The sequence below is a fragment of the Camelina sativa genome, chromosome 3 (genome assembly GCF_000633955.1).
Source record: "Camelina sativa cultivar DH55 chromosome 3, Cs, whole genome shotgun sequence".
NCBI classification, from domain to species: Eukaryota; Viridiplantae; Streptophyta; class Magnoliopsida; order Brassicales; family Brassicaceae; genus Camelina; species Camelina sativa.
This window is the reverse complement of record NC_025687.1, coordinates 11294501-11318623: the sequence shown is the minus strand read 5'-3', so window position 1 is coordinate 11318623 and position 24123 is coordinate 11294501. Positions and strand designations below refer to the sequence as shown.

The window sequence follows — 24123 nt, the reverse complement described above, 5'->3', positions numbered from 1 at the left end:
GGGGGGGTGGTGGGAATAAAATAAATGAACGAATGAATAAGATTTGTCTTCTTTGAGAGTTTCGTTTGAAGTTCTCTATGTATTTGCCTAATCATATATGCCACTTGGATTTTTCTTTCTTCTATTCTATCTCTCATGTGATTTTAGTTGGCTTTTTTTTGGCTTAGTGCGTCACTAATATGAGTCTATGATAATTATCTATTTAAGCATGTTTTTGTTTGGTCTTAGCTATGTATAAAAAACTTTGGCGTTAATTGTTTATTTTACTAAAATAACGAAATTGTACATTATCCAAAAGGAGAGAAAAAACCAAAGTGAGACGTCACTCGTATAACAAAAGACACCAACTCGTGTTAACTTAAAATGATTAATGACAACGACAAGGAAGCTGCTGAAAAAGAAATCGCTGTCTATATTATCTGAAAATCATCCTAATCAAGAACAGAGACGGAAGTGTTCGTATATAGAAAAGCTGCGATTTTTGAAGACGAAGAAAGCTCTGTGACTCTTGAAATGGAGAAGAAAACACTTAGATGTGTTCGGTGGGGTTACGGTGTTAATACCTATTCTGATGATTGCATCCACGCAATTAACTCCTATTTTCAACAGGTTAAAATCTTTTATAATCACCATCTTTTAGTTACAGAGACATGCATCATGAAATCGATTTTAAACATATTTGATGATCGATTGGTTTACAGGGCTTAAGATGCGAATTGAGATTTTTTGTTTTCTTTGGTATCTAGGAAAAAGTATCAATTTTGATTCTTTTATCGGATTTATGGATAGGGTTTGATCATTTTATGAGTCTTGACCCATTATGTAGCTCAATTTTGGGGGTTTCTAATTACTATCTTGTGGGTAGCTTCTGCTGTCTCTTAAAGTTTCCATCTTTGTAGTTTATCTCATTTCATTCTTGTTGTTGATCATGTTCTGTTGTTTATGAAGGTTCTTAGCTATGGGAGGAATAGGAAAGTGATTCTAGAAGCACCAATCTACGATAAAGATTGTGTTTTGGGCAATATTTTAGCTGCTCATTACCTTTCCTCATCTGATCATTCCAGAGCTAATTCATTCGTTGATGCTGCCACATCCAATCTTGCGAGTCTTATTATTTTCCACTGCCTTGTAGTTCATATTCTACTTTGGTCTTTGGGGTAATATCTTGAAGTTTTAATTCCTTTTGTTTTCAGGAACAATCTACACCTTATGAGAAAGCGGTTTTCGAGGCTGTTACTTACCTGATCTCTGCGGACAGGGATGATGACTTGGCTTTTGAAATGCACACCGAGGTTGGTTCTCAGATGTTATTCTAGAGTCTAGTGTTATCTTTTTGAATCTGACACCAATACAACGATTCTGGTTTGGGATTCCCATGAAACTTGTTCTAGTTCGATTGCTATGTCATTTTTGAGTTACTTTTTTTACAATCCAAATTGTTGGTTTGCAGCTACTTAAAAGATTTCCAAAGGATTTGGCCTCTCTGAAGAGAGCACAGCTTTTATGTTTCTACATGGGTCAACCTGAACCCTTTTTGGGTCTTGTTCAGCAGGTAATCTAGTTCTAATTGATTGTACTGATATTAATTCAATTAGAACAAAACTAATATCAGTTCTGAACCCTTTATGAAAACAAAACTGATTTCACCATCTAAGGCTATTAGTGTTGATTGTATCTGCCTGATATGGTAGGTTCTACCTGCGAATCACGAAGAAGTTACATACACGGTATGCTTGCGTTCCCATTGTTAGAACTTGGTCGAATGGAAGAAGCTGCTGCAGCTTCCAGAAAAGGCTATGAGATAAACAAAGAAGACGCCTGGGCACATCACTGTGTGAGTTTCTCTAACAGTTTTACATGACATTGAACACTTGCATCCTTTATTCTCAGTTTCCATTGAAAACTTATCAGCCAGTAGTTCTATACTGATAATTTGTTTGTTACAGTTATGTCATGTTCTTCAACATGAATGTCGTTTTAAAGAAGCTGTGGAGTTCATGGAAGAACGTTCAGAGTCTTGGCCTCCTTGCTCATCTTTCATGTAAAGCATTTCTCACTTACTTGAAGACTCTCACATATTATCAAGCTCTTCTCTTATCATTTAGAATCCCTTATAAATTTTATTCAAACATGGATCAAATTGTTAGGTATACACACAATTGGTGGCATGTTGCTCTTTGTTACTTGGAAGGAGGGGCACCATTGAGTAAAGTAGAGGAGATTTATGATGATCACATCTGGAAAGAACTGGAGAAAGACGATGCCGTTCCCCCTGAAGTAATTATCTATTCGATTCAGAAATTTATGCTTTTGCTTCCTCTATCCGATATTCAACTGTCTGCAACTCCTTAGGTTTATCTCAATGCATTGGGCTTGTTGCTGCGTTTAGATGTAAGAGATGCTCTTGATGGTTTTGAAGACCGTCTCAAAGTTGTTGCAGTTCGTTTAACTGATCAGGTAAGCCATGCACTAGTGATATATTATCCCATGTCGTTTGCAGTTTCAAGTTAGCCTGTTCAATAGGTTTTTATTCCTCTGCCACTTGCTTGTCAGGCAAACTGGTATTTGGAGTGGCACCTCGATATATTGATTGTTTGGGCATTAGCAAAGGTTGGAGAGACTTCAAGAGCTCAAGAGTTACTTGAGGGCCTGAAGTTCCGGTTAGTATGAATTTATTTTCTTCTACTGTTTCGAACTGATACCGGATTTGTCGTCAACCTGTGTCCTTCTTGCAGATTATCAAAGATGAATACAAAGAAACAACAAGTGATGCAGAAAGGGATTCAGGTTTGTTTATTCCTCACTCATCTTTTTCACTATAACTACTAACTCAATATTAGCTTGTTTTCATATCAGCTCGGGGAAGCTGTGTATGAGTTCGCGACGGGTAACTACAAAGAGGCTTTAGAACTACTCGGGTCAGAGTTTAACGTCATTGGTTACAAGGTAAAACTAAACCTCTAACATCTAACTCACGAAATTTCTTGATCAAACACCTTTTTGATGGTTCTTTTAAAACTGTTTGATGATTAATAATAGATCGTCGGGGCATCAGATGAACAGATAGATGTTTTCAACGAAATGTGGTGCCAGCTGCTGCTAAAGACAGGCCAATCCTCGACTGGTATGGCTTGTTTGTAGACTCAGTATAGTTGGATGTTCATCTTGTTTAGTATATATAACAGCAATAAAATCTATTGGCTCTGATGTATGCAGCGGAAGAAGTGATCAGAAAGAAGATAAAGGTCAGAGATGGTGTTCCCTTCATCTGGCGTTTGCTGGTATGATAATATATGCATTCAATTTTTTATTTTATCATATGTCAACAATGGGTTTTGGGTTTTGCAATGAAAAAGTAATGTCGTTTGTGGTGGCAGGAGAAGAGTTACACCATGGAAGGCAATGCAGAGGCTAGTAGTGCAGGAGACAGAGCTAAGAAACTGGAATTCTCTTACTTCTAAACTTTTCTTTAAAAACCAAAATAATGACTTAATACAATATTGTACATGTTTTTTAATAAATACAAAAATAGTAAAATCCTTTTTTTTTTAACTCGTGTATATCTTTTTATATATTTTCTAAATTCCCATAACTGTCAAATTTTCCATATTTCTCTTTTACATTTAGTAACGCCTCTTCTCTAACCTAGATTTTGCGTTTGTAGTACTCTATAACATTCGTGTCTGCTTCACCAATCACAGAAGCTACTTTGATAAAAAAATCTTGATGTCCGAAGAAGCGGAGAAGAAGAGGAAGATGGATATGGAGATGGAACGGAAATTGAGGAACCAGGAGAAGGCTAAAGAAAAAGAGATGAAAAAGCAGAAAGCTTTGGAGAAAGCAAAACTCAGAGAAGTTGTCAAGTCAGCAAAACCTAAAACAAAAATTGCAGAGAAGAAGATTGGCAAAGAAGATGAAGAAGAAGAGTTCTTAGATCCGGAAACTCCTATTGGCGAGAAGAAGAGGTTATCTTCACAGATGCCCAAAGAATACAATCCTTGTGCAGTTGAGAAATCGTAAGTCCTCTCTATAACCCTAATTATTCTCTGGTTTTATTTGATTCACCAATTGTTAAGTCTGTTGTGGTTTTTGTGTGTTCAGATGGTATGAATGGTGGGAGAAATCTGAGTTTTTCAAAGCTGATGCTGCAAGTTCCAAACCACCGTTTGTGATTGTTCTTCCTCCTCCTAATGTTACTGGAGCATTGCATATTGGTCACGCACTAACATGTGCAGTCGAGGACACACTGATTCGTTGGAAGAGGATGTCTGGATTTAATGCTTTGTGGGTTCCCGGATTTGACCATGCTGGTATTGCTACAGCTTGTGGTGGAGAAACATCTCACATGTGAAACAGGAATGACCAGGCATGACTTTGGCCGAGAGGAATTCAGGAACCATGTCTTGCAGTGGGCAGACAAGTACAGTGGTACAATAAAATCCCAGTTACGTCGTATGGGATCATCTCTTGATTGGTCCCGTGAGTGTTTTACGATGGACGAGCAAAGATCCAAGGCTGTCACTGAAGCCTTTGTAAGGTTACACAAGGAAGGGCTTATCTATAGGGATCTCCGGGTTGTTCCGTGGGACTGTTTCCTTAAAACCGCCCTATCTGGTGGTGAGGTTGAGCATATTGTCATCAAAGAAAGAACACCAATGAAAGTCCATGGGTACGAGAAACCAGTAGAGTTTGGTCTTATTACTTCCTTTGCTTACCCTCTCGAGAGAGGAGGCGGTGAGGTTGTTGTTGATACTACTAGGATCGAAACAATGCTCGGCGACACCGCCATCGCTGTTCATCCTGATGATGCAAGATACAAGCATCTTCACGGAGAGTTTGCTGTGCATCCCTTCAATGGGCGGAAGCTACCAATAATTTGCGATGAGATACTTGTTGATCCAAATTTTGGTACTGGTTGTGTTAAGATCACTCCAGCACATGAAACCAAGGATTTCGATGTAGGAAGGCGCCACAATCTGAAGGTTATCAACATTTTCACCGATGATGGAAGGATCAACTCAAATGGTGGGCCTGAATTCACAGGGATGCCACGCTTTGCCGCTCGTGAAGCTCTTGTTGAAGCTCTGCGTAATAAGGGGCTGTACAGAGGTGAGAAAAACAACGAGATGAAAATTGGAGTTTGCTCAAGGAGTGGTGATGTTGCTGAGCCTATGATAAAGCCTCAGTGGTACGTGAGTTGCAGTACGATGGCAAAGGAGGCTCTTGATGTTGCTGCCAACGGGAAGATCGAGTTTATTCCCAAGCAGTACTCTGCAGAATGGAGAAGGTGGCTAGAGAACATTCATGACTGGTGCATCTCGAGACTGCTTTGGTGGGGCCATAGAATACCGGCATGGTACGCCACTTTAGAAGAAGACCAGGTTAAGGAAGCAGGTGCATACAACGACCATTGGGTTGTTGCTAGAACCGAGGAAGAAGCTCGTAAAGAGATTGCACATAAATTTGCTGGGAAGATGTTGTTGGAGCTCTCCCAAGATCCTGATGTGCTTGACACTTGGTTTTCTTCTGGGCTCTTTCCGTTATCTGTTTGGGATGGCCAGATGAAACCGAGGACTTGAAAGCTTTCTATCCAACGTCTGTTCTTGAAACTGGACATGACATTCTGTTTTTCTGGGTTGCTCGTATGGTTATGTTAGGAATGAAAGTGGGTGGTGGGGATGTTCCCTTCAGGAAGGTTTTTTTGCATCCCATGATACGTGATGCACATGGCCGCAAGATGTCAAAGTCTCTTGGAAATGGCATTGATCCGCTTGAAGTCATTAACGGTGTCAAGAAAACATGCCGTTAGCGACTACACTATTAGTCGCTTTGTAATCGTAAAAACTGTGTTTACGACCAAATAGCGACTAACTCAAGCAGTCGGAGAGCGAGAGTCGCTAATTAATGTAGTCGTATTTATAGTCGCCTTTTAGCGACTACTGTACGACCAAAAAATGTAGTCGTTATATGGTTATGAAGTAGTCGTCTCGTAGTCGTTAAAATAGTGTCTGTTTTATGACTATAGTGTGATTAATTAGTACTGAGTGTTTATAGTCACTATATAGTCACTTACCATAGTGACTATTTAGAAACTACATTACGACTATTTGGCCACTAATGTTGATTTCAGAAACTGTATGTTACGACTATTTAGCCACTGATGTTGATTTCAGAATTTGAAAGTTTCATATACTAATTTCCCATTATCCTCTTCTTTTCATTCCCATTATCCTCTTCTTTTCATTCTTGTATACCAATTTAAATTGAAAGATTCGAATTTGGAAAGACATAATATCGAAATATTGAAATACACAACATGTTCAAGTTACAAATCAAAAAAGGTCATAAACACAATCTGAAAGTGGCAATGAGTTCATACAAAAGAGCGAGAGATAGAGTTCATCCGAGTAGAGTGAGATAGAGTTCATCCGAAAAGAGTGAGATTGAGTTCATCCAAAAAGAGTTAAGACATAGAAGAAACCTATTAAGCAGCGGTTGATGGAGTTGGAGTTGCATCATCTTGGGGAAGAGGTTCTGTGGTTGTCTGTCTGCTTGCAACGAAATTCTGAAACCGCGGATCACATTCCCTCAGAAACTCCTCGACGATGGAGAAATGGTCAATCTTGTCCTTCTGGGCAGCAATAACCTTGGATTGCTCAGCTTCACGCACAGCTGTTTCTGCATCACGCCTCTGTAGTTGAGCAGCCTGTTCTTCTATCATGCGTTGAGCTTCCTTCAACTGTTCTTGGAGAGCCACAAAGGTAGAAGAGCCACATGCTTGCTTATGCTTTCCATTGACAAGGCAGTCCTTGAGGCTTCCAACTCCATAAGGTGTTCCTCTTGTATCTTTCTCAGTGGACTTGAAAATAAGAGAAAAGTTAAGATTAGAGGATGACAAATTAAACTACAAGACTATAAATGTGTATTGGTTTTTTTTTAAAGTTACCTGAAGGAAAATTTCTGTATATTCTTCTGTTGTGAGGTCCCGTGGCCGTGATTCTCCATCTGACACAGCAAAAGACTTTGCCTCGAGCTGAGACAACCTCTCTTGAACAGTCTTCTCATAAGTTTCTGCAATCTTCTCTGCCTTCCGATCAACATATGTACCATCAGGCTTTGTATGTGCCTTGATAAAAACCTCACCAAGTCGGACTTCTCTTCCCAATTCCTCAACCTGCAATGTTAGCAAAGAAACAGAGATTAACTAAAAAAAATAACAGCTATGTAAGAATTGAAAGTGGCAAAAATAACAGCTACTTAACCATTTCGTCTTGAAGCTGTCGATACGACTTTGGCCCTGAGAGGTGGACGTGAGGACCTAGGCCGTTACGGTCAGACATACGGGCATCAGAGTAGGTTTTACTCCTTTGTTGTGCTTCTTCAGTGTCCCAGTAATCCTCCATCGTAATCCAGAGAGTGTCGCCAATCCAGTTTGGTTGAACTCGACTAGTCCTCACACTGCTAACCATGTCTTTGATCCGGTTTTGACAGATTCCCTCAAAGTAAGCTTGAACAGTCCCGGTTATCAAAGGATCCCAAGTGTGGGTTTTCTAGAAAAAAATGAGCTATTGTGAGTGAAAAGAAGACATGTAAAGCTATCTATGAAAGCTATGTAAAAAGGAGCTATCCTTACCGCGAACTCAAGGAAGTATCTCTCTTGTTTGTCCCGCGGCACACATGTCCAGCTGTAGAAGGGACCTTCGAATTTGTTTTGAAGAATTTTAGTAATCTTCCAAACAAGTTTCGATCCTTTGTCACGAGTAAACCTCCATACACATGAACCAATAAAATAAGTAAGCAGGTTACTTAGAAGCAAATAATAGACAAACCAAAAGAAATGAGATCAATACAAGACAAGACCACAATCATTGCTATTCGCATAAGACAAAAAAACATCATTGCTATTCCTATAAGACAAGACCACAATCATAAAACACCATTGCTATTTGTATAAGCCAACACCACAATCATAAAACACCATTGCTATTCGTATAAGCCAACACCACAATCATTACAATACATTGACTATTCGTATAAAACATGTGAAGAGGAAAATCATACCATTGGGTGTTCGGTACGGGTGTGGGAGAGAGGACGGTGGTGAACTTATCCCTGTCTGGAACCACAAGCAGTGAATTTAGAGCACGCAACACGTCCGCCTGTAGTTTGGGAAACACCGGAGAAGATTCTTCTTCGAAGTTGTTCCCTTGAGACGATGGATGCGATGGATGCTCCTGACTTCTCGCCTGACTTCTCGCCTGAGTTTGAGAGGGTCGAACTGGAGAAGGCGGAGAGACATCCCGACTTCTGGCCTGAGTCCGTGGATTGAAGTGGACTTCTTCTGAAGGAGTCCGGTGTAGCTCGGGTGGAGGTGGATGTGTGAATGAGTTCTGAAAAAGTTGTTGCGGCGGAGGATAGTTCCGGATCTGGGCTGATGACTGTCGTTGCAAACCGCCGAGTTGTTCTTCAGGCGTCTGCAGAGGAGGAGGATCTTGTACCGCCGACGTGAAGTTGTACTGAGTGGGCAGAGTATTAGGCCGTCGATTTGGTGTTGCCCCCATCGCTCTCTGAGTAACGTTAGGAGCAACCTTCCTCTTCTTCCCTCGATTCGGCATTACGGTGGTGATTGAGACTGATAGATTCGAAGAGACAGAGNCGCCTGTAGTTTGGGAAACACCGGAGAAGATTCTTCTTCGAAGTTGTTCCCTTGAGACGATGGATGCGATGGATGCTCCTGACTTCTCGCCTGACTTCTCGCCTGAGTTTGAGAGGGTCGAACTGGAGAAGGCGGAGAGACATCCCGACTTCTGGCCTGAGTCCGTGGATTGAAGTGGAACTCTTCTGAAGGAGTCCGGTGTAGCTCGGGTGGAGGTGGATGTGTGAATGAGTTCTGAAAAAGTTGTTGCGGCGGAGGATAGTTCCGGATCTGGGCTGATGACTGTCGTTGCAAACCGCCGAGTTGTTCTTCAGGCGTCTGCAGAGGAGGAGGATCTTGTACCGCCGACGTGAAGTTGTACTGAGTGGGCAGAGTATTAGGCCGTCGATTTGGTGTTGCCCCCATCGCTCTCTGAGTAACGTTAGGAGCAACCTTCCTCTTCTTCCCTCGATTCGGCATTACGGTGGTGATTGAGACTGATAGATTCGAAGAGACAGAGAACGAGAGAGGTAAGGAGAGAGGTTTCGAGAGAGTAGGGTTTGAGAGAGAGTTACGAGAAAGGCGATAGAGTTCGAGAGGGTGTGAGACTAGGGTTTTTAGGTTAGTTAGTGGGTTAATGGACTAAGTTTAGGAATTTGTAGGCCTAATTAGTTAATTAGATAGTGGGTTTGGGCCTTAATTAGTCCAATTGTAAACATTTAAATGATTAAGGTAGAAATTATAATAATAAAATTAATTTTTATTTTTCTAAAAATTATAATTACAAATTTAAATTATTTTAGTACTTATTAATCATTAATGAAAATTAATTTAAATTACAGATTATAAATATAATTTATTTGGGTTTAAATATTGAAACAAAAAAAGAAATAAGGAAAAGATTCTATATATAACCTATATAGATGCTATTATGCAAATATTGACACGTTTAGATTATGTAGATAGAACGCTATTATGCAAATATTGTTTGTGAATAAAAGTAAGAAAATGATAGGCTTCTTAAAACATATGTTTGTTTTTCTTCTTCTGCTTTGCCTTCTATTGCCGACAGGTTCTTTCGTATGACAGCTACTTCACGATCGTTTAAATGCATCGAACGGATGCATCATAACTCTTCTACCCGAGAGATATCTATTGTTCTTGCAAACACTACATGGACAGAGAAACTTACCGCCATTATTCTGAACTGTATCTTGGCTACATGCAAACGATAAGAATTGGTCCAACCCTACTTCGAATTCAAATGAAAAATTTCCCGCCATTATATATATATATATTGTATTTTTTTTTAGAACTATATATATATATTTTTTTGGGAGAAAATAAAAGTTTTTATAAAGCCAAATTTTTTCTTTTGATCTAGAATTTTTTTTTTGGGGAAGGAAAGACACTTGTGTTGGAATGAAGAAGACACATGGGTGCAATTTGTTTTTAAAGACTAAACCTATGCCACTAATAGGCGACTACTTAATAACAGTTGGTACACCAACCCCCACATGAAAAAACATGTTCTTTTAACTGTCTTTTATGACTATTTGGCGACTACGGAGTGACTATTTAATGACTCGCCGAATGAGTCGCACAATAGTCGCTAATTTGACGACTATAGTACGACTATCAACTGTGGTCGGTAAGGTAGTGATTCAGTAGCAACTAAATTACTGTAGTCACAACGTAGTCGCAAAGTGGTCACTATTTGGTCGTTATTTTTGGTGACTACAAATGTAGTCGCTACTAATAGTCACTAATCGACTATTTTCTTGTAGTGTGTGACTCTTGCTGATCTACACGCCAGGTTAGAAAAAAGTAACGTGGATCCGAAGGAGCTGGTTGTTGCCAAGGAGGGACAGGTGAAGGATTTTCCAAATGGTATAGAGGAATGTGGAACTGACGCTCTACTATTTGCGCTTGTATCCTACACGTCCCAGTCTGATAAACTCAACATGGATGTCCAACGAGTTGTTGGATACCGCCGGTCGTGTAATAAACTGTGGAACGCCGTCAGATTTGGGATGATGAATCTTAGCAATGTCTATACTCCTCCTGTGCAAACTCTAAACCCTGAAACCATGCCCTTCAGCTGCCAATGGATCCTTTCTGTACTAAATAAGGCAATATTAAAGACAGTGGATTCCTTGAATGCTTTTGAGTTATCGGATGCTGTGGACACAGTGTACGCCTGGTGGCAGAGCCAGTTCTGTGATGTATTTATTGAGGCAATTAAGCCTTATTTTTTTTCTGATAACGCAAGCAGGACTCATGCACGAGATGCTCTATGGGTGTGTCTTGAAACTGGTTTGAGATTGCTGAATCCATTGATGCCTTTTGTTACAGAAGAGTTGTGGCAGCGGTTGCCTTCATCGCAAGACTGTGAACGGAAGGCGTCTATCATGATATGTGACTACCCATCTCCCGTAGCAAAGTGGACAAACGAGAAGGTGGAAACCGAAATGGACATGGTTCTGGCGACTGTGAAAACTCTTAGGGAAATGAGAGCTGAAGAGCCTCTAAAGAGCCAGGGGAATGGAAAATTGCATGCGTTTGCTCTGTGTGGAAATGCATTAACATTGGGGATAGTGAAATCACATGAGCTGGAGATCAGAACTCTTGCAAAGCTCTCATCCTTTGAGGTTATGTTGACTGGAGAAGACAAAGCAGCGCAAGATGGATCAGCTGTTGGAAAGATGGTGAACGAGAACCTCAAGGTGTATCTCAAAGTGGATGGAGAAGCCATTAATGCAGAAGCTGAACGTGAGAAAACCATGAACAAGATAAAAGAAATTGAAAAGCAACAGGAGAAGTTGCAGAAGAGTATGGGGGCGAGTGGGTACGAAGAGAAGGTCCCTGCAAAAATAAAGGAAGACAATTCGAGGAAGCTCGCAAAGCTTATTGAACAACTCTGATTCTTGAAGGGTGATGACGATATTGTTTCAGAGACATCAATTACAAGGTAGAAAACTCTTAATTGACGAGATGGAATTTGCAGATTGGATTAGTAGTACATATGTAGTGTGTTGGGATGATATTAACGTAATTGTTGGTTATGTAGCTAAATGCAGTGTGGACAATTAGAACTCAATAGGTGGAAGAAACTATGGAATGGCAAAAACAGAATGCTCTAAATAACTGTAATCATACTAATTTTACATATTCTATGTAACAGTTTGGTGAACATTGCCAAAGAGAAGAAGGAGCCAATATTCAAATCATGTAGGGGGACCAGAAGGCAACAAGTTGAAAACGTTGGAATTCCATTGTTATTATCAACTCAACATATAGCACCATTCCAAAAATATCTATGTTACACACACCCTCTATAACATAAAAATAAATGAAGATACTGTAGAAGTGTAGATGCATGCATCTGTTCTCCCACATCTCAAATAAAAAAAACTAAAAATATAAGATGGCCACAAGAGTTTTTAATTACGTACAAAAAAGAAGGCGATACCATGACACAGGTAACTATATAATTTGTTGAGCTGAGCTTGGCACCGCAACATACATTTGTGTTCAGTCACTCTTAGCCTAGACTAGAACTAGAAGTTTTTATTTGTGTTGGTATAATGTATGTCATCCCAAAAGTAGAGAGAGCCTTTCTGTAAGAAAATTATAACAGTAATACAAACCTGTTGCCAATTGAAATTTATGAGGATGAAAATCTAGGCTTTGAATCTGCCCTTCATGATCTCTTAAACTCAGTCAACAGTTTCCCAGCTAGTGATTAAGAACTTTAGAACAAAGATCGTAAAAATATAACAGACTCTCTCTTTTATTGCTCTAGAAAACTGACTCAAAACTAAAGCTTACAAAACAATCTCTTTCTCTCAAAATCACACCTTATGCAATAATTCTGCATCTCCTTTTATATGAAAACCTTAGACAATAATCCAAATAGGAAAAACTAACATATCTTAGATATCTCCTAAGATACAAATATGTATATTTAACTTTCTTCTAAATATACTTTTCTTGAGCTCTAAGCTAAATCAAGCTTACTCCAACATGCTCCCTCCTAAGCTTGAAGTCATTCTTCTTCAAGTCTTGAACTCCAATGAAATCTCTCATTTCTTTAAACTTGACTCGATCAAGTGCCTTTGTTAGTATGTCCGCCTTTTGCTCTGTTCCGGGGACATGTACCACTTCAATCTGTTCATTTTCAACACACTCTCTTATAAAATGGTACCTTCTATGTATGTGTTTGCTCCTCCCATGAAATACCGGATTCTTCGTAAGAGCTATTGCAGATTTGTTGTCCATTAGGATCATAACTTTCTCACTAGGAGATCCAGTAACTTCACTGAGCAAGTCGTGAAGCCAAATGGCTTGTTTTGCAGCTTCGGTGGCAGCCATAAACTCCGCCTCACAAGAAGACATTGCAACTGTGTCTTGTTTTTGTGTACACCAAGTAATAGGATTATTACCAAGATAAAACATATGACCATTGTACTTTTTCCACTGTCTTCATCCACATTATGGCTGCTATCGCTATACCCAAGTAAACATGTCTTGCTTTCTCGAGTATAAAACAAACCAAGAGAAGTGGTACCTCGCAAATACCTTAAAACTTGCTTCAAGGCTGCTCCATGAGATTGTTTGGGCTCATGCATGTATCTGCTGAGCATCCCAACACAATAAGAAAGATCTGGTCGTGTGTGAAGCAAGTATCTAAGGCAACCAATGTTCCTTCTAAACTCTTTCTCGTCAATACTTAGCTCCTCTTGTGCTTTCGACAGTTTTAATCCAGAATCCATTGGCATGTGAACAGAATTGCACTCATCCATACCAGCTTCCTTTAAGATCTTTGTTGCATACCTTTCCTGTTTTAGAGCAATCCCATCTTCTTGTTGCTGAACTTCAATGCCAAGGTAATAAGTCAATCTACCAAGATCGCTCATCTCAAATTTTGAGGCCATTCTCCTTTTGAACTCAACAATTATGCTTAGATTCGAACCTGTCACTAGAAGATCATCCACATACACTACTATAACAAGGAGATGTCCCTCTTCTTTTTTTTGGTATATAGAAGGATCTTTCGAGCATTTAACAAAGTTTAGTTCTCTCAAAATCGTGTTTAGCTTGTTTTTCCATGCCCTTGGAGCCTGCTTTAATCCATAAAGTACTTTATTCAGTTTACACACCTTGTGCTCACATCCTTTGACAACATATCCTTCAGGCTGATTAACAAACACTGTCTCCTTTAATTCTCCATGCAGGAATGCAGTTTTCACATCTAAGTGATGTATTTCCCATCCCTTGGAGGCTGCTAGTGCGATGATAAGTCGTACTGTTTCTATGCGTGCTACAGGGGAAAATACCTCATCAAAGTCAATTCCATGTCTCTGCACATAGCCTTTAGCTACGAGTCTTGCCTTGTATTTGTTGATACTTCCGTCGGAGTTACGTTTGAGTTTAAAAACCCATTTTAACCCTATTGGTTTTACTCCAAGTGGAAGATCAACCAAATCCCATGTCTTGTTCTTTGTAATCGACTCAATCTCATCATCACATGCGCTCTTCCAAGCTTCTGACTCTTTTGCCTCATTAAAATCCCATGGTTCTCCGTCTATCACCATTAGGAGACGTTCGCTCTCAACTCCAGCAAGTAAGATATAGTCGTCCAAATACTTCGGTCTCGTCTTTTGTCTCATTGATACTCGTGGTTGTGGCTGGTCTTGTTCTTGAACAACCTCTGTTTCATCGCGCACAAAATCATCAGCAAAATCATCTTCTTCATTGTCTCCTTCGTGAACAACCTCTGTTTCTCCACCAGTTTCTTCTTCGGCTTTGTTTCTTCTCCACTTTCAGGATTTAGAGATCCTTCAATGCTCAACTTAAACGTTCCAACCCCAATACTAGCTTTGTCTTCACGATTATTCCACACCCAGCTTTTGTTTTCATAGAACAGAACATCTCGACTGACCACTATTTTCCGTGACGAGGGATCCAATAACCGATAAGCTTTCGATCCCGGTTCTGTTCCAAGGTGTATCAATACCCGAGATCGATCATCGAGTTTTTTAGGATGTGGTGCTTCAACTTTTGCATAACACACACACCCAAAAACTCGAAGATGATCTACATTTGGTTTCTTTCCATTGAACATCTCATATGGAGTCTGCAGATTTAAAGCTCTCGTTGATACTCGATTAATGATGTAAGTTGCATGTCTCACTGCTTCTCCCCACAGGTAATTCGGTATCTTCATATGATTCATAATGCTCCTCGTCATTTCGAGTAGTGTTCTGTTTCGGCGTTCGACCACTCCGTTTTGCTGAGGGGTGTATGGTGCTGTGAGATGTCGTGTGATACCTGAGTTAGCGCAAAAATCTTGAAACTCTTGAGACATGAACTCTCCTCCTCTATCTGATCGAAACACCTTGATAGTAGTTCCAGTTTCTTGTTCAACCAGCTTCTTAAACCTTTTAAACCTTTCAAGTGCATCACTCTTCTCCTTTAACAGCAGCGACCACATATAGCGTGAATGATCATCTATCAGAACAAAGATGTACCTGTTTCTTGCTGCTGTAGATGGTGTGATGGGTCCACACAGATCTCTGTGTACTAGGTCAAGTACTTTAGATGCATGATACGCTGTAGCTTGTGGAAAGACTTGTCTGGTTTGTTTTCCAAGTAAACATGAAGCACACATTTCCTTTTCGATTGAAACATTTGGTATACCAGCAACAAGTTCTTTCTTGATCATCATTCTCATTGTTTCTAGACCAANGAGTGGGTACGAAGAGAAGGTCCCTGCAAAAATAAAGGAAGACAATTCGAGGAAGCTCGCAAAGCTTATTGAACAACTCTGATTCTTGAAGGGTGATGACGATATTGTTTCAGAGACATCAATTACAAGGTAGAAAACTCTTAATTGACGAGATGGAATTTGCAGATTGGATTAGTAGTACATATGTAGTGTGTTGGGATGATATTAACGTAATTGTTGGTTATGTAGCTAAATGCAGTGTGGACAATTAGAACTCAATAGGTGGAAGAAACTATGGAATGGCAAAAACAGAATGCTCTAAATAACTGTAATCATACTAATTTTACATATTCTATGTAACAGTTTGGTGAACATTGCCAAAGAGAAGAAGGAGCCAATATTCAAATCATGTAGGGGGACCAGAAGGCAACAAGTTGAAAACGTTGGAATTCCATTGTTATTATCAACTCAACATATAGCACCATTCCAAAAATATCTATGTTACACACACCCTCTATAACATAAAAATAAATGAAGATACTGTAGAAGTGTAGATGCATGCATCTGTTCTCCCACATCTCAAATAAAAAAAACTAAAAATATAAGATGGCCACAAGAGTTTTTAATTACGTACAAAAAAGAAGGCGATACCATGACACAGGTAACTATATAATTTGTTGAGCTGAGCTTGGCACCGCAACATACATTTGTGTTCAGTCACTCTTAGCCTAGACTAGAACTAGAAGTTTTTATTTGTGTTGGTATAATGTATGTCATCCCAAAAGTAGAGAGAGCCTTTCTGTAAGAAAATTATAACAGTAATACAAACCTGTTGCCAATTGAAATTTATGAGGATGAAAATCTAGGCTTTGAATCTGCCCTTCATGATCTCTTAAACTCAGTCAACAGTTTCCCAGCTAGTGATTAAGAACTTTAGAACAAAGATCGTAAAAATATAACAGACTCTCTCTTTTATTGCTCTAGAAAACTGACTCAAAACTAAAGCTTACAAAACAATCTCTTTCTCTCAAAATCACACCTTATGCAATAATTCTGCATCTCCTTTTATATGAAAACCTTAGACAATAATCCAAATAGGAAAAACTAACATATCTTAGATATCTCCTAAGATACAAATATGTATATTTAACTTTCTTCTAAATATACTTTTCTTGAGCTCTAAGCTAAATCAAGCTTACTCCAACATGCTCCCTCCTAAGCTTGAAGTCATTCTTCTTCAAGTCTTGAACTCCAATGAAATCTCTCATTTCTTTAAACTTGACTCGATCAAGTGCCTTTGTTAGTATGTCCGCCTTTTGCTCTGTTCCGGGGACATGTACCACTTCAATCTGTTCATTTTCAACACACTCTCTTATAAAATGGTACCTTCTATGTATGTGTTTGCTCCTCCCATGAAATACCGGATTCTTCGTAAGAGCTATTGCAGATTTGTTGTCCATTAGGATCATAACTTTCTCACTAGGAGATCCAGTAACTTCACTGAGCAAGTCGTGAAGCCAAATGGCTTGTTTTGCAGCTTCGGTGGCAGCCATAAACTCCGCCTCACAAGAAGACATTGCAACTGTGTCTTGTTTTTGTGTACACCAAGTAATAGGATTATTACCAAGATAAAACATATGACCATTGTACTTTTTCCACTGTCTTCATCCACATTATGGCTGCTATCGCTATACCCAAGTAAACATGTCTTGCTTTCTCGAGTATAAAACAAACCAAGAGAAGTGGTACCTCGCAAATACCTTAAAACTTGCTTCAAGGCTGCTCCATGAGATTGTTTGGGCTCATGCATGTATCTGCTGAGCATCCCAACACAATAAGAAAGATCTGGTCGTGTGTGAAGCAAGTATCTAAGGCAACCAATGTTCCTTCTAAACTCTTTCTCGTCAATACTTAGCTCCTCTTGTGCTTTCGACAGTTTTAATCCAGAATCCATTGGCATGTGAACAGAATTGCACTCATCCATACCAGCTTCCTTTAAGATCTTTGTTGCATACCTTTCCTGTTTTAGAGCAATCCCATCTTCTTGTTGCTGAACTTCAATGCCAAGGTAATAAGTCAATCTACCAAGATCGCTCATCTCAAATTTTGAGGCCATTCTCCTTTTGAACTCAACAATTATGCTTAGATTCGAACCTGTCACTAGAAGATCATCCACATACACTACTATAACAAGGAGATGTCCCTCTTCTTTTTTTTGGTATATAGAAGGATCTTTCGAGCATTTAACAAAGTTTAGTTCTCTCAAAATCGTGTTTAGCTTGTTTTTCCATGCCCTTGGAGCCTGCTTTAATCCATAAAGTACTTTATTCAGTTTACACACCTTGTGCTCACATCCTTTGACAACATATCCTTCAGGCTGATTAACAAACACTGTCTCCTTTAATTCTCCATGCAGGAATGCAGTTTTCACATCTAAGTGATGTATTTCCCATCCCTTGGAGGCTGCTAGTGCGATGATAAGTCGTACTGTTTCTATGCGTGCTACAGGGGAAAATACCTCATCAAAGTCAATTCCATGTCTCTGCACATAGCCTTTAGCTACGAGTCTTGCCTTGTATTTGTTGATACTTCCGTCGGAGTTACGTTTGAGTTTAAAAACCCATTTTAACCCTATTGGTTTTACTCCAAGTGGAAGATCAACCAAATCCCATGTCTTGTTCTTTGTAATCGACTCAATCTCATCATCACATGCGCTCTTCCAAGCTTCTGACTCTTTTGCCTCATTAAAATCCCATGGTTCTCCGTCTATCACCATTAGGAGACGTTCGCTCTCAACTCCAGCAAGTAAGATATAGTCGTCCAAATACTTCGGTCTCGTCTTTTGTCTCATTGATACTCGTGGTTGTGGCTGGTCTTGTTCTTGAACAACCTCTGTTTCATCGCGCACAAAATCATCAGCAAAATCATCTTCTTCATTGTCTCCTTCGTGAACAACCTCTGTTTCTCCACCAGTTTCTTCTTCGGCTTTGTTTCTTCTCCACTTTCAGGATTTAGAGATCCTTCAATGCTCAACTTAAACGTTCCAACCCCAATACTAGCTTTGTCTTCACGATTATTCCACACCCAGCTTTTGTTTTCATAGAACAGAACATCTCGACTGACCACTATTTTCCGTGACGAGGGATCCAATAACCGATAAGCTTTCGATCCCGGTTCTGTTCCAAGGTGTATCAATACCCGAGATCGATCATCGAGTTTTTTAGGATGTGGTGCTTCAACTTTTGCATAACACACACACCCAAAAACTCGAAGATGATCTACATTTGGTTTCTTTCCATTGAACATCTCATATGGAGTCTGCAGATTTAAAGCTCTCGTTGATACTCGATTAATGATGTAAGTTGCATGTCTCACTGCTTCTCCCCACAGGTAATTCGGTATCTTCATATGATTCATAATGCTCCTCGTCATTTCGAGTAGTGTTCTGTTTCGGCGTTCGACCACTCCGTTTTGCTGAGGGGTGTATGGTGCTGTGAGATGTCGTGTGATACCTGAGTTAGCGCAAAAATCTTGAAACTCTTGAGACATGAACTCTCCTCCTCTATCTGATCGAAACACCTTGATAGTAGTTCCAGTTTCTTGTTCAACCAGCTTCTTAAACCTTTTAAACCTTTCAAGTGCATCACTCTTCTCCTTTAACAGCAGCGACCACATATAGCGTGAATGATCATCTATCAGAACAAAGATGTACCTGTTTCTTGCTGCTGTAGATGGTGTGATGGGTCCACACAGATCTCTGTGTACTAGGTCAAGTACTTTAGATGCATGATACGCTGTAGCTTGTGGAAAGACTTGTCTGGTTTGTTTTCCAAGTAAACATGAAGCACACATTTCCTTTTCGATTGAAACATTTGGTATACCAGCAACAAGTTCTTTCTTGATCATCATTCTCATTGTTTCTAGACCAATATGGCCCAACCGTGCATGCCACCTTGTGGAATCATTTAGCTCCATCACTTGTAAACACCGATTAGTCTCAACAACCTTCATGACCACTTTGTAAAGTCGCTTTCTTGATCTATTAGCTCTTACCAGTAGATTTCCGCTGCGATCATAAAGAGTAAGATAGTTGTCTCTCATCCTAACTTCACATCCCGATTCAGTAGCCTGTCCAAGACTTATGATATTGCTCTTCAGATCGGGTATAAAGTAAACGTCAGCTAGTATCTTCTTGTCACCATTCTTGCTCACAAACAGGATTGAGCCTTTTCCTTTTATATCTATTCGTGAGTCATCTCCAAATCTTACTTTTCCCGTGACCGTCTCGTCAATCTTAGAGAAGTAAGTGCGATTCCCAGACATATGATTGCTTGCTCCGTTGTCTAAATACCAAACATTAGAACCATCTGTTTGTGTTTCGAACATGTGTGGTTGTACCTTTTGTTCGTTAAGAAAGACAACTTCATGCATCATTAACTCGTCAGCCTCTTTAGTATCATCTTTTACCCCCACTTGTGCTTCTTGAAGTTTGAGTAACCTATCGGGACAGTTTGATGCATAGTGTCCTGTTTTATTACAAAGATAACACACCACATTGGACTTGTCTCGGTCTTGTCTATACCCTCCATTCTGCTGATTCCCGAAGAAACCTCGACCCCTACCTCAACCAAAGAATCTTCCGCCTTGACCTCTTCCTCTTCCTGAGACATAGTTCCCTTGGTAAGATTGTGAATCCATATTAGCATAAAGAAGCTTTCCTTGATCATTGGGTTGATCTTCTTCTTCTTCCCGGATTCTTTCTTCATATACTTTTAGCCTACCCACAATGTCTTCAAAGCTTGTGGTGTTTAGATCAAGGACCTGCTCAAGCGCTGCAATGATATGGATATACTTTCTCCGAGGTAAGCTCTTAAGAAATTTCTTCACAAGTTTTGGTGCTTCAATATACTCTCCCAAAACCGCTGATTGTGTGGATAATTCTGAGAGTTTTCCAGCGAATATGTCGATGGTGTCAGAATCTTTCATCTTCATCCTATCGAACTCAGCTAACAGCGTCTGTAGTCTTGCTTCCTTCACACGATCTGCTCCAACATATCTTGCTTTTATCGCGTCCCAAACAGCTTTAGAGGTGTCAAGGTTTCCGACTTGTAAGAGTAAAGTTTCCGGGATAGATTGAAATAAAAGTGCTCTGGCCATGTCTTCCTTTTCTCCATCAGTTGCTCCTGGTTCGATGGCTTCCCACACCTTGTGCACTCTAAGAGCTATCCTCATGCAGACCATACCGTGTAATTGGTGGCGTTGAGCATAAAACATTGTATCGATGAGGAACTCCCTTCCTTAGATAGCACAACTTCTTCTTTAGGTTTTGTGGTAACGATTTCACTCATGATTTTGAATAGACAAAGTTCTTAATTCAATATTGCTCTGATACCAATTATTGAATAAGAACTTTAGAACAAAGATCGTAAAAATATAAAAGACTCTCTCTTTTATTGCTCTAGAAAACTGACTCAAAACTAAAGCTTACAAAACAATCTCTTTCTTACAAAACAATCTCTTTCTCTCAAAATCACACCTTATGCAATAACTCTGCATCTCCTTTTATATGAAAACCTTAGACAATATTTCCTAATCCAAATAGGAAAAACTAACATATCTTAGATATCTCCTAAGACACAAATATGTATATTTAGCTTTCTTCTAAATATACTTTTCTTGAGCTCTAAGCTAAATCAAGCTTACTCCAACACCAACTGTTAAATCCCACACCTGGTAAAGACAAGCTGCATATCAGATCATCCATTAACACATAGTGCATGCTGAGAGAGGAAAAGAAGCAATAACCAAGAGGGATGCATGTTTTTAGCAAAAGAATAGTACGTCCTAAGAAACTTTCCTATAACATATTCAGCTCAAGTGGAGAGAGGTAACACTAAATAGTCTCATGCTTATTCCTTTTAGAAAGAACTACCAAGTACCAACTTTCAGAAGAAGCCAGTTCATAGTCTATTTCCAAAAGTGCAGTTTTGATTGCTCCAAATTCTCGGGAAGGTAAACTGTCTCTCATGTCTAGAAATTTAATACTTTGGTGTGCTGAAAAAGTGAGAATCTAATCTAAATAAAACTTCATAATACATTTTCAATAAATCAATGTTTAATGTTCATTTACCAAGTCCGGCTACTTAAGTACCATGTAAACATATCAGAAATCATTCAACATGTTGATATGAAAGTTAACTTCTATAGTTAGATTATATTTAAAGATAAAATTCGATGGCTAGTAGTAATTAATTAAGAAGATGATTTTTGTGTTAACCATGAAACTCTGTATAAGGTTTCCTGATTGGAGAAGAGCCATCATGTCATGGCCACTGTTTTTATAATATGACGAATTCCATCTTTTAAGAGTCAATGCGTTCGTAAAGTAAAACAAGAACTGTTAAGTGTGTGGTTTAGCACTAATTATAACTATAAGTAGTAACTAAAGCTAATTAAGGCTTTAGCCGACAAAAACAAATGAAGAAGCTTTCTCTTCATTGTCACGACAAGAATATGTCTTTCAAAGTTAATCTAGCACTGTGTGCCGTTTAAAAAATGGGCATGTCCATTGTTTTTTAATAATATAAGAAGCTTTGTCTCCTGCTTCACGTAAAGAATTACTCTGCAACACCTTTCCATCTTTCAGAACTTGATTTCGAAAGAGGAAAGAATCGGAGATGAGGAAGACCGGTGATGTTTCCGATCCACGTTCGAGGCTCAAGTGGGATGTATTCCTCAGTTTCCAAAGAGACACGCGCCACAAATTCACAGAGCGTCTCTATGAAGTGCTCGTCAAGGAACATGTCCGGGTTTGGAACGGTGTTGTGGAACTTGGGAATCATGATGAACTCGGTGAAAGTCGACTGGAGGAGGCTATGGAGGACTCGGTCGCTTCACTAGTCGTCTTATCTCCTAACTATGCTAAATCTCACCGCTGCCTTGAAGAATTAGCCAAGATCTGCGATCTGAAAACGTCGCTTGGTCTGGTGGTGTTACCTATCTTTTACGAGGTTGAACCCTGGATTTTTAGGAAACAGAACGGTCCTTTCGAGATGGATTTTGAAGAGCCCTCGAAAAGATTCAGCGTAGAGAAGATACAGCGATGGAAGAGAGCCATGAATGTAGTCGGAAATATCTCCGGATTTGTTTTCAGGTAACTTCATCTATAATCTCACTCCTCACGCAACCTCTGCATTTATAACATTTTTGAAAACCTTGACAACATTTTATATCATATCATTCATATGTTTGGTATTACATCTATCATCTAAAATTGAATCATTCATGATCATGATCATGCGGGCTATCTTTTCTTTGATTATCTTCCTTAATTAAGACATGGTCTCCAAAACGAAAGATGATACAGAGTTAGTTGACCTAGCTTTGTTCTTATTTTCTTTCCAATCTTGGACTTTTTTATGTTCTCCAGATCTTCAAGTTTCTTGAAAAAATCAATCTTTTCGTTTTATTTCCTATGAGTACTCATCAACTTTTACTACTTCCAACAAAAAAAACTCAGTATATAGCTAGTCGCCTTTGCTATCAAACTTCACCTTTAGTTCATAACCTGACTTCTCAAATCTTAACTCTTAAAACCAAATTGTATCCCCTATATAATATTACAGAAGTACACAACTATTTTTTGGTAGACTATATAATAGTTATAGGTTATAAAGTTATATTATTATTTAATTCATTAGTTGGTTACAAAATATGTTATATGGGTTGTAACCATTAGTTATACCTAGATTTAGGATATTCCAAATAATCAAATAAAATCTCCAAAGAGTATATTTACATAAGGCAACAAAATCTCATAAACTAATCTTATTTCCGATTATGCAATCAAAATAAAATTTTACCTAACACATATCCAAACTTTTAGTAGAAATTGACATCTCCATTCACCTGAATACACCATATTCATACCCAAAAAAAAATTAACATTATAGTCTCGATTTACGGGTAAAAGAAATGATATTAATAAAATTAATATATCAATAATTTAATATAGTCTGGATTTAAGGGTTTACTTGATTATTGATAATCGAGATTTACTGGTTTCCTTAATTATTTAAGGTGTATCATTAATAATAACAAGGAATCTTCAACACAAACCATAATATCTGTAGAAAATTTACCTTAATCATTCACACTATTATTAACCAATTAATTCAGAAGAATAATACCACTTTAAAGAATAAAAAATATATATTTTTTTAACAATATAAACAAACCTTTTACAAAATCTTATGGATTAACAACTGTAAGCGACATATGAGTTTAAATGTAATGGATTATATGATAAATTGAGTTATAATCTTTATAACGGACGACAAATTAAATGTAAAATGTTAAGATTGTTTAAAAATTAATTAAAAATATGAAAAATTATTTTAATATACAAAATATATACATAATTTTGTATAAAATAAATTTCAACTCGTGCTATTGCACAGGTACTCATCTAGTTCAACTAGTATTAAGTCAAGCTAATAACAGAGTCAAATATATTATTTGTCACACTAGTCACAACTACGTGTCGTTCTGACTGAAATAAGGGACATAAAACTACGTGACGTTTCAGAATTAGAAAAAAGACTAAAGAGCGTTGACGTTGGTCCACCCCCACTCCACAAGACTGAAAAGGCGAAATCGAGACTTTTGCTTTTACATGAGCAGCAAATTATTAGATAATGACTGACAGTCCCAAATATATTTCTAAATTAAAAAAAAAAAAAAAAAAAATCTCAATTCG

At 38.7% G+C, this 24123-nt stretch overlaps 5 protein-coding genes across 5 annotated transcripts in view; 4 read left to right on the top strand and 1 right to left on the bottom strand.

Moving 5' to 3' along the window:
* On the top strand, positions 334 to 3550 carry LOC104776563 (tetratricopeptide repeat protein 38). The gene is given in 15 exon segments (XM_010500659.2): positions 334 to 609; positions 949 to 1101; positions 1194 to 1292; positions 1451 to 1552; positions 1692 to 1713; positions 1716 to 1834; positions 1947 to 2041; positions 2148 to 2277; positions 2353 to 2457; positions 2554 to 2660; positions 2736 to 2787; positions 2857 to 2946; positions 3040 to 3124; positions 3217 to 3281; positions 3378 to 3550. Coding segments are annotated over 15 exon segments (1404 nt in total). The 5' UTR covers positions 334 to 513; the 3' UTR covers positions 3462 to 3550.
* Positions 3696 to 6114, top strand: LOC104776562 (valine--tRNA ligase, mitochondrial 1-like). Its single transcript, XM_019243646.1, has 2 exons — positions 3696 to 4016; positions 4102 to 6114. Exon 2 carries the CDS (start codon positions 4278 to 4280, stop codon positions 5577 to 5579), a length of 1302 nt encoding a protein of 433 aa, XP_019099191.1. The 5' UTR covers positions 3696 to 4016; positions 4102 to 4277; the 3' UTR covers positions 5580 to 6114.
* Positions 5552 to 7545, bottom strand: LOC104776561. The gene is made up of 2 exons (XM_010500658.2): positions 7263 to 7545; positions 5552 to 7174 (listed from the first exon to the last, which is right to left on the bottom strand). The coding sequence occupies exons 1-2, from the start codon at positions 7467 to 7469 to the stop codon at positions 6905 to 6907; spliced, it is 477 nt and encodes a 158-aa protein (XP_010498960.2). The 5' UTR covers positions 7470 to 7545; the 3' UTR covers positions 5552 to 6904.
* Positions 9596 to 11884, top strand: LOC104776559 (valine--tRNA ligase, mitochondrial 1). The gene is made up of 2 exons (XM_010500656.2): positions 9596 to 11606; positions 11820 to 11884. The coding sequence occupies exon 1, from the start codon at positions 10600 to 10602 to the stop codon at positions 11557 to 11559; it is 960 nt and encodes a 319-aa protein (XP_010498958.1). The 5' UTR covers positions 9596 to 10599; the 3' UTR covers positions 11560 to 11606; positions 11820 to 11884.
* The window catches only part of LOC104776557 (TMV resistance protein N-like), a 9303-nt gene continuing 7147 nt past the window's right edge, over positions 21968 to 24123 (top strand). The window contains exon 1 of the mRNA XM_019239935.1: positions 21968 to 22518. Coding sequence (XP_019095480.1) covers positions 22043 to 22518 — 476 coding nt within the window. The 5' untranslated portion in view covers positions 21968 to 22042. The remainder of the gene's footprint in view (positions 22519 to 24123) is intronic.

Coding starts and splice junctions, on each gene's coding strand:
- LOC104776562 (XM_019243646.1), top strand. CDS start 4,278: ATGCTTTGTGGGTTCCCGGATTTGACCATGCTGGTATTGCTACAGCTT.
- LOC104776561 (XM_010500658.2), bottom strand. CDS start 7,469: ATGGTTAGCAGTGTGAGGACTAGTCGAGTTCAACCAAACTGGATTGGC. Junction 7,175..7,262: donor GACAGCTTCAAGACGAAATG/GTTAAGTAGCTG, acceptor CTAACATTGCAG/GTTGAGGAATTGGGAAGAGA.
- LOC104776559 (XM_010500656.2), top strand. CDS start 10,600: ATGGATGTCCAACGAGTTGTTGGATACCGCCGGTCGTGTAATAAACTG.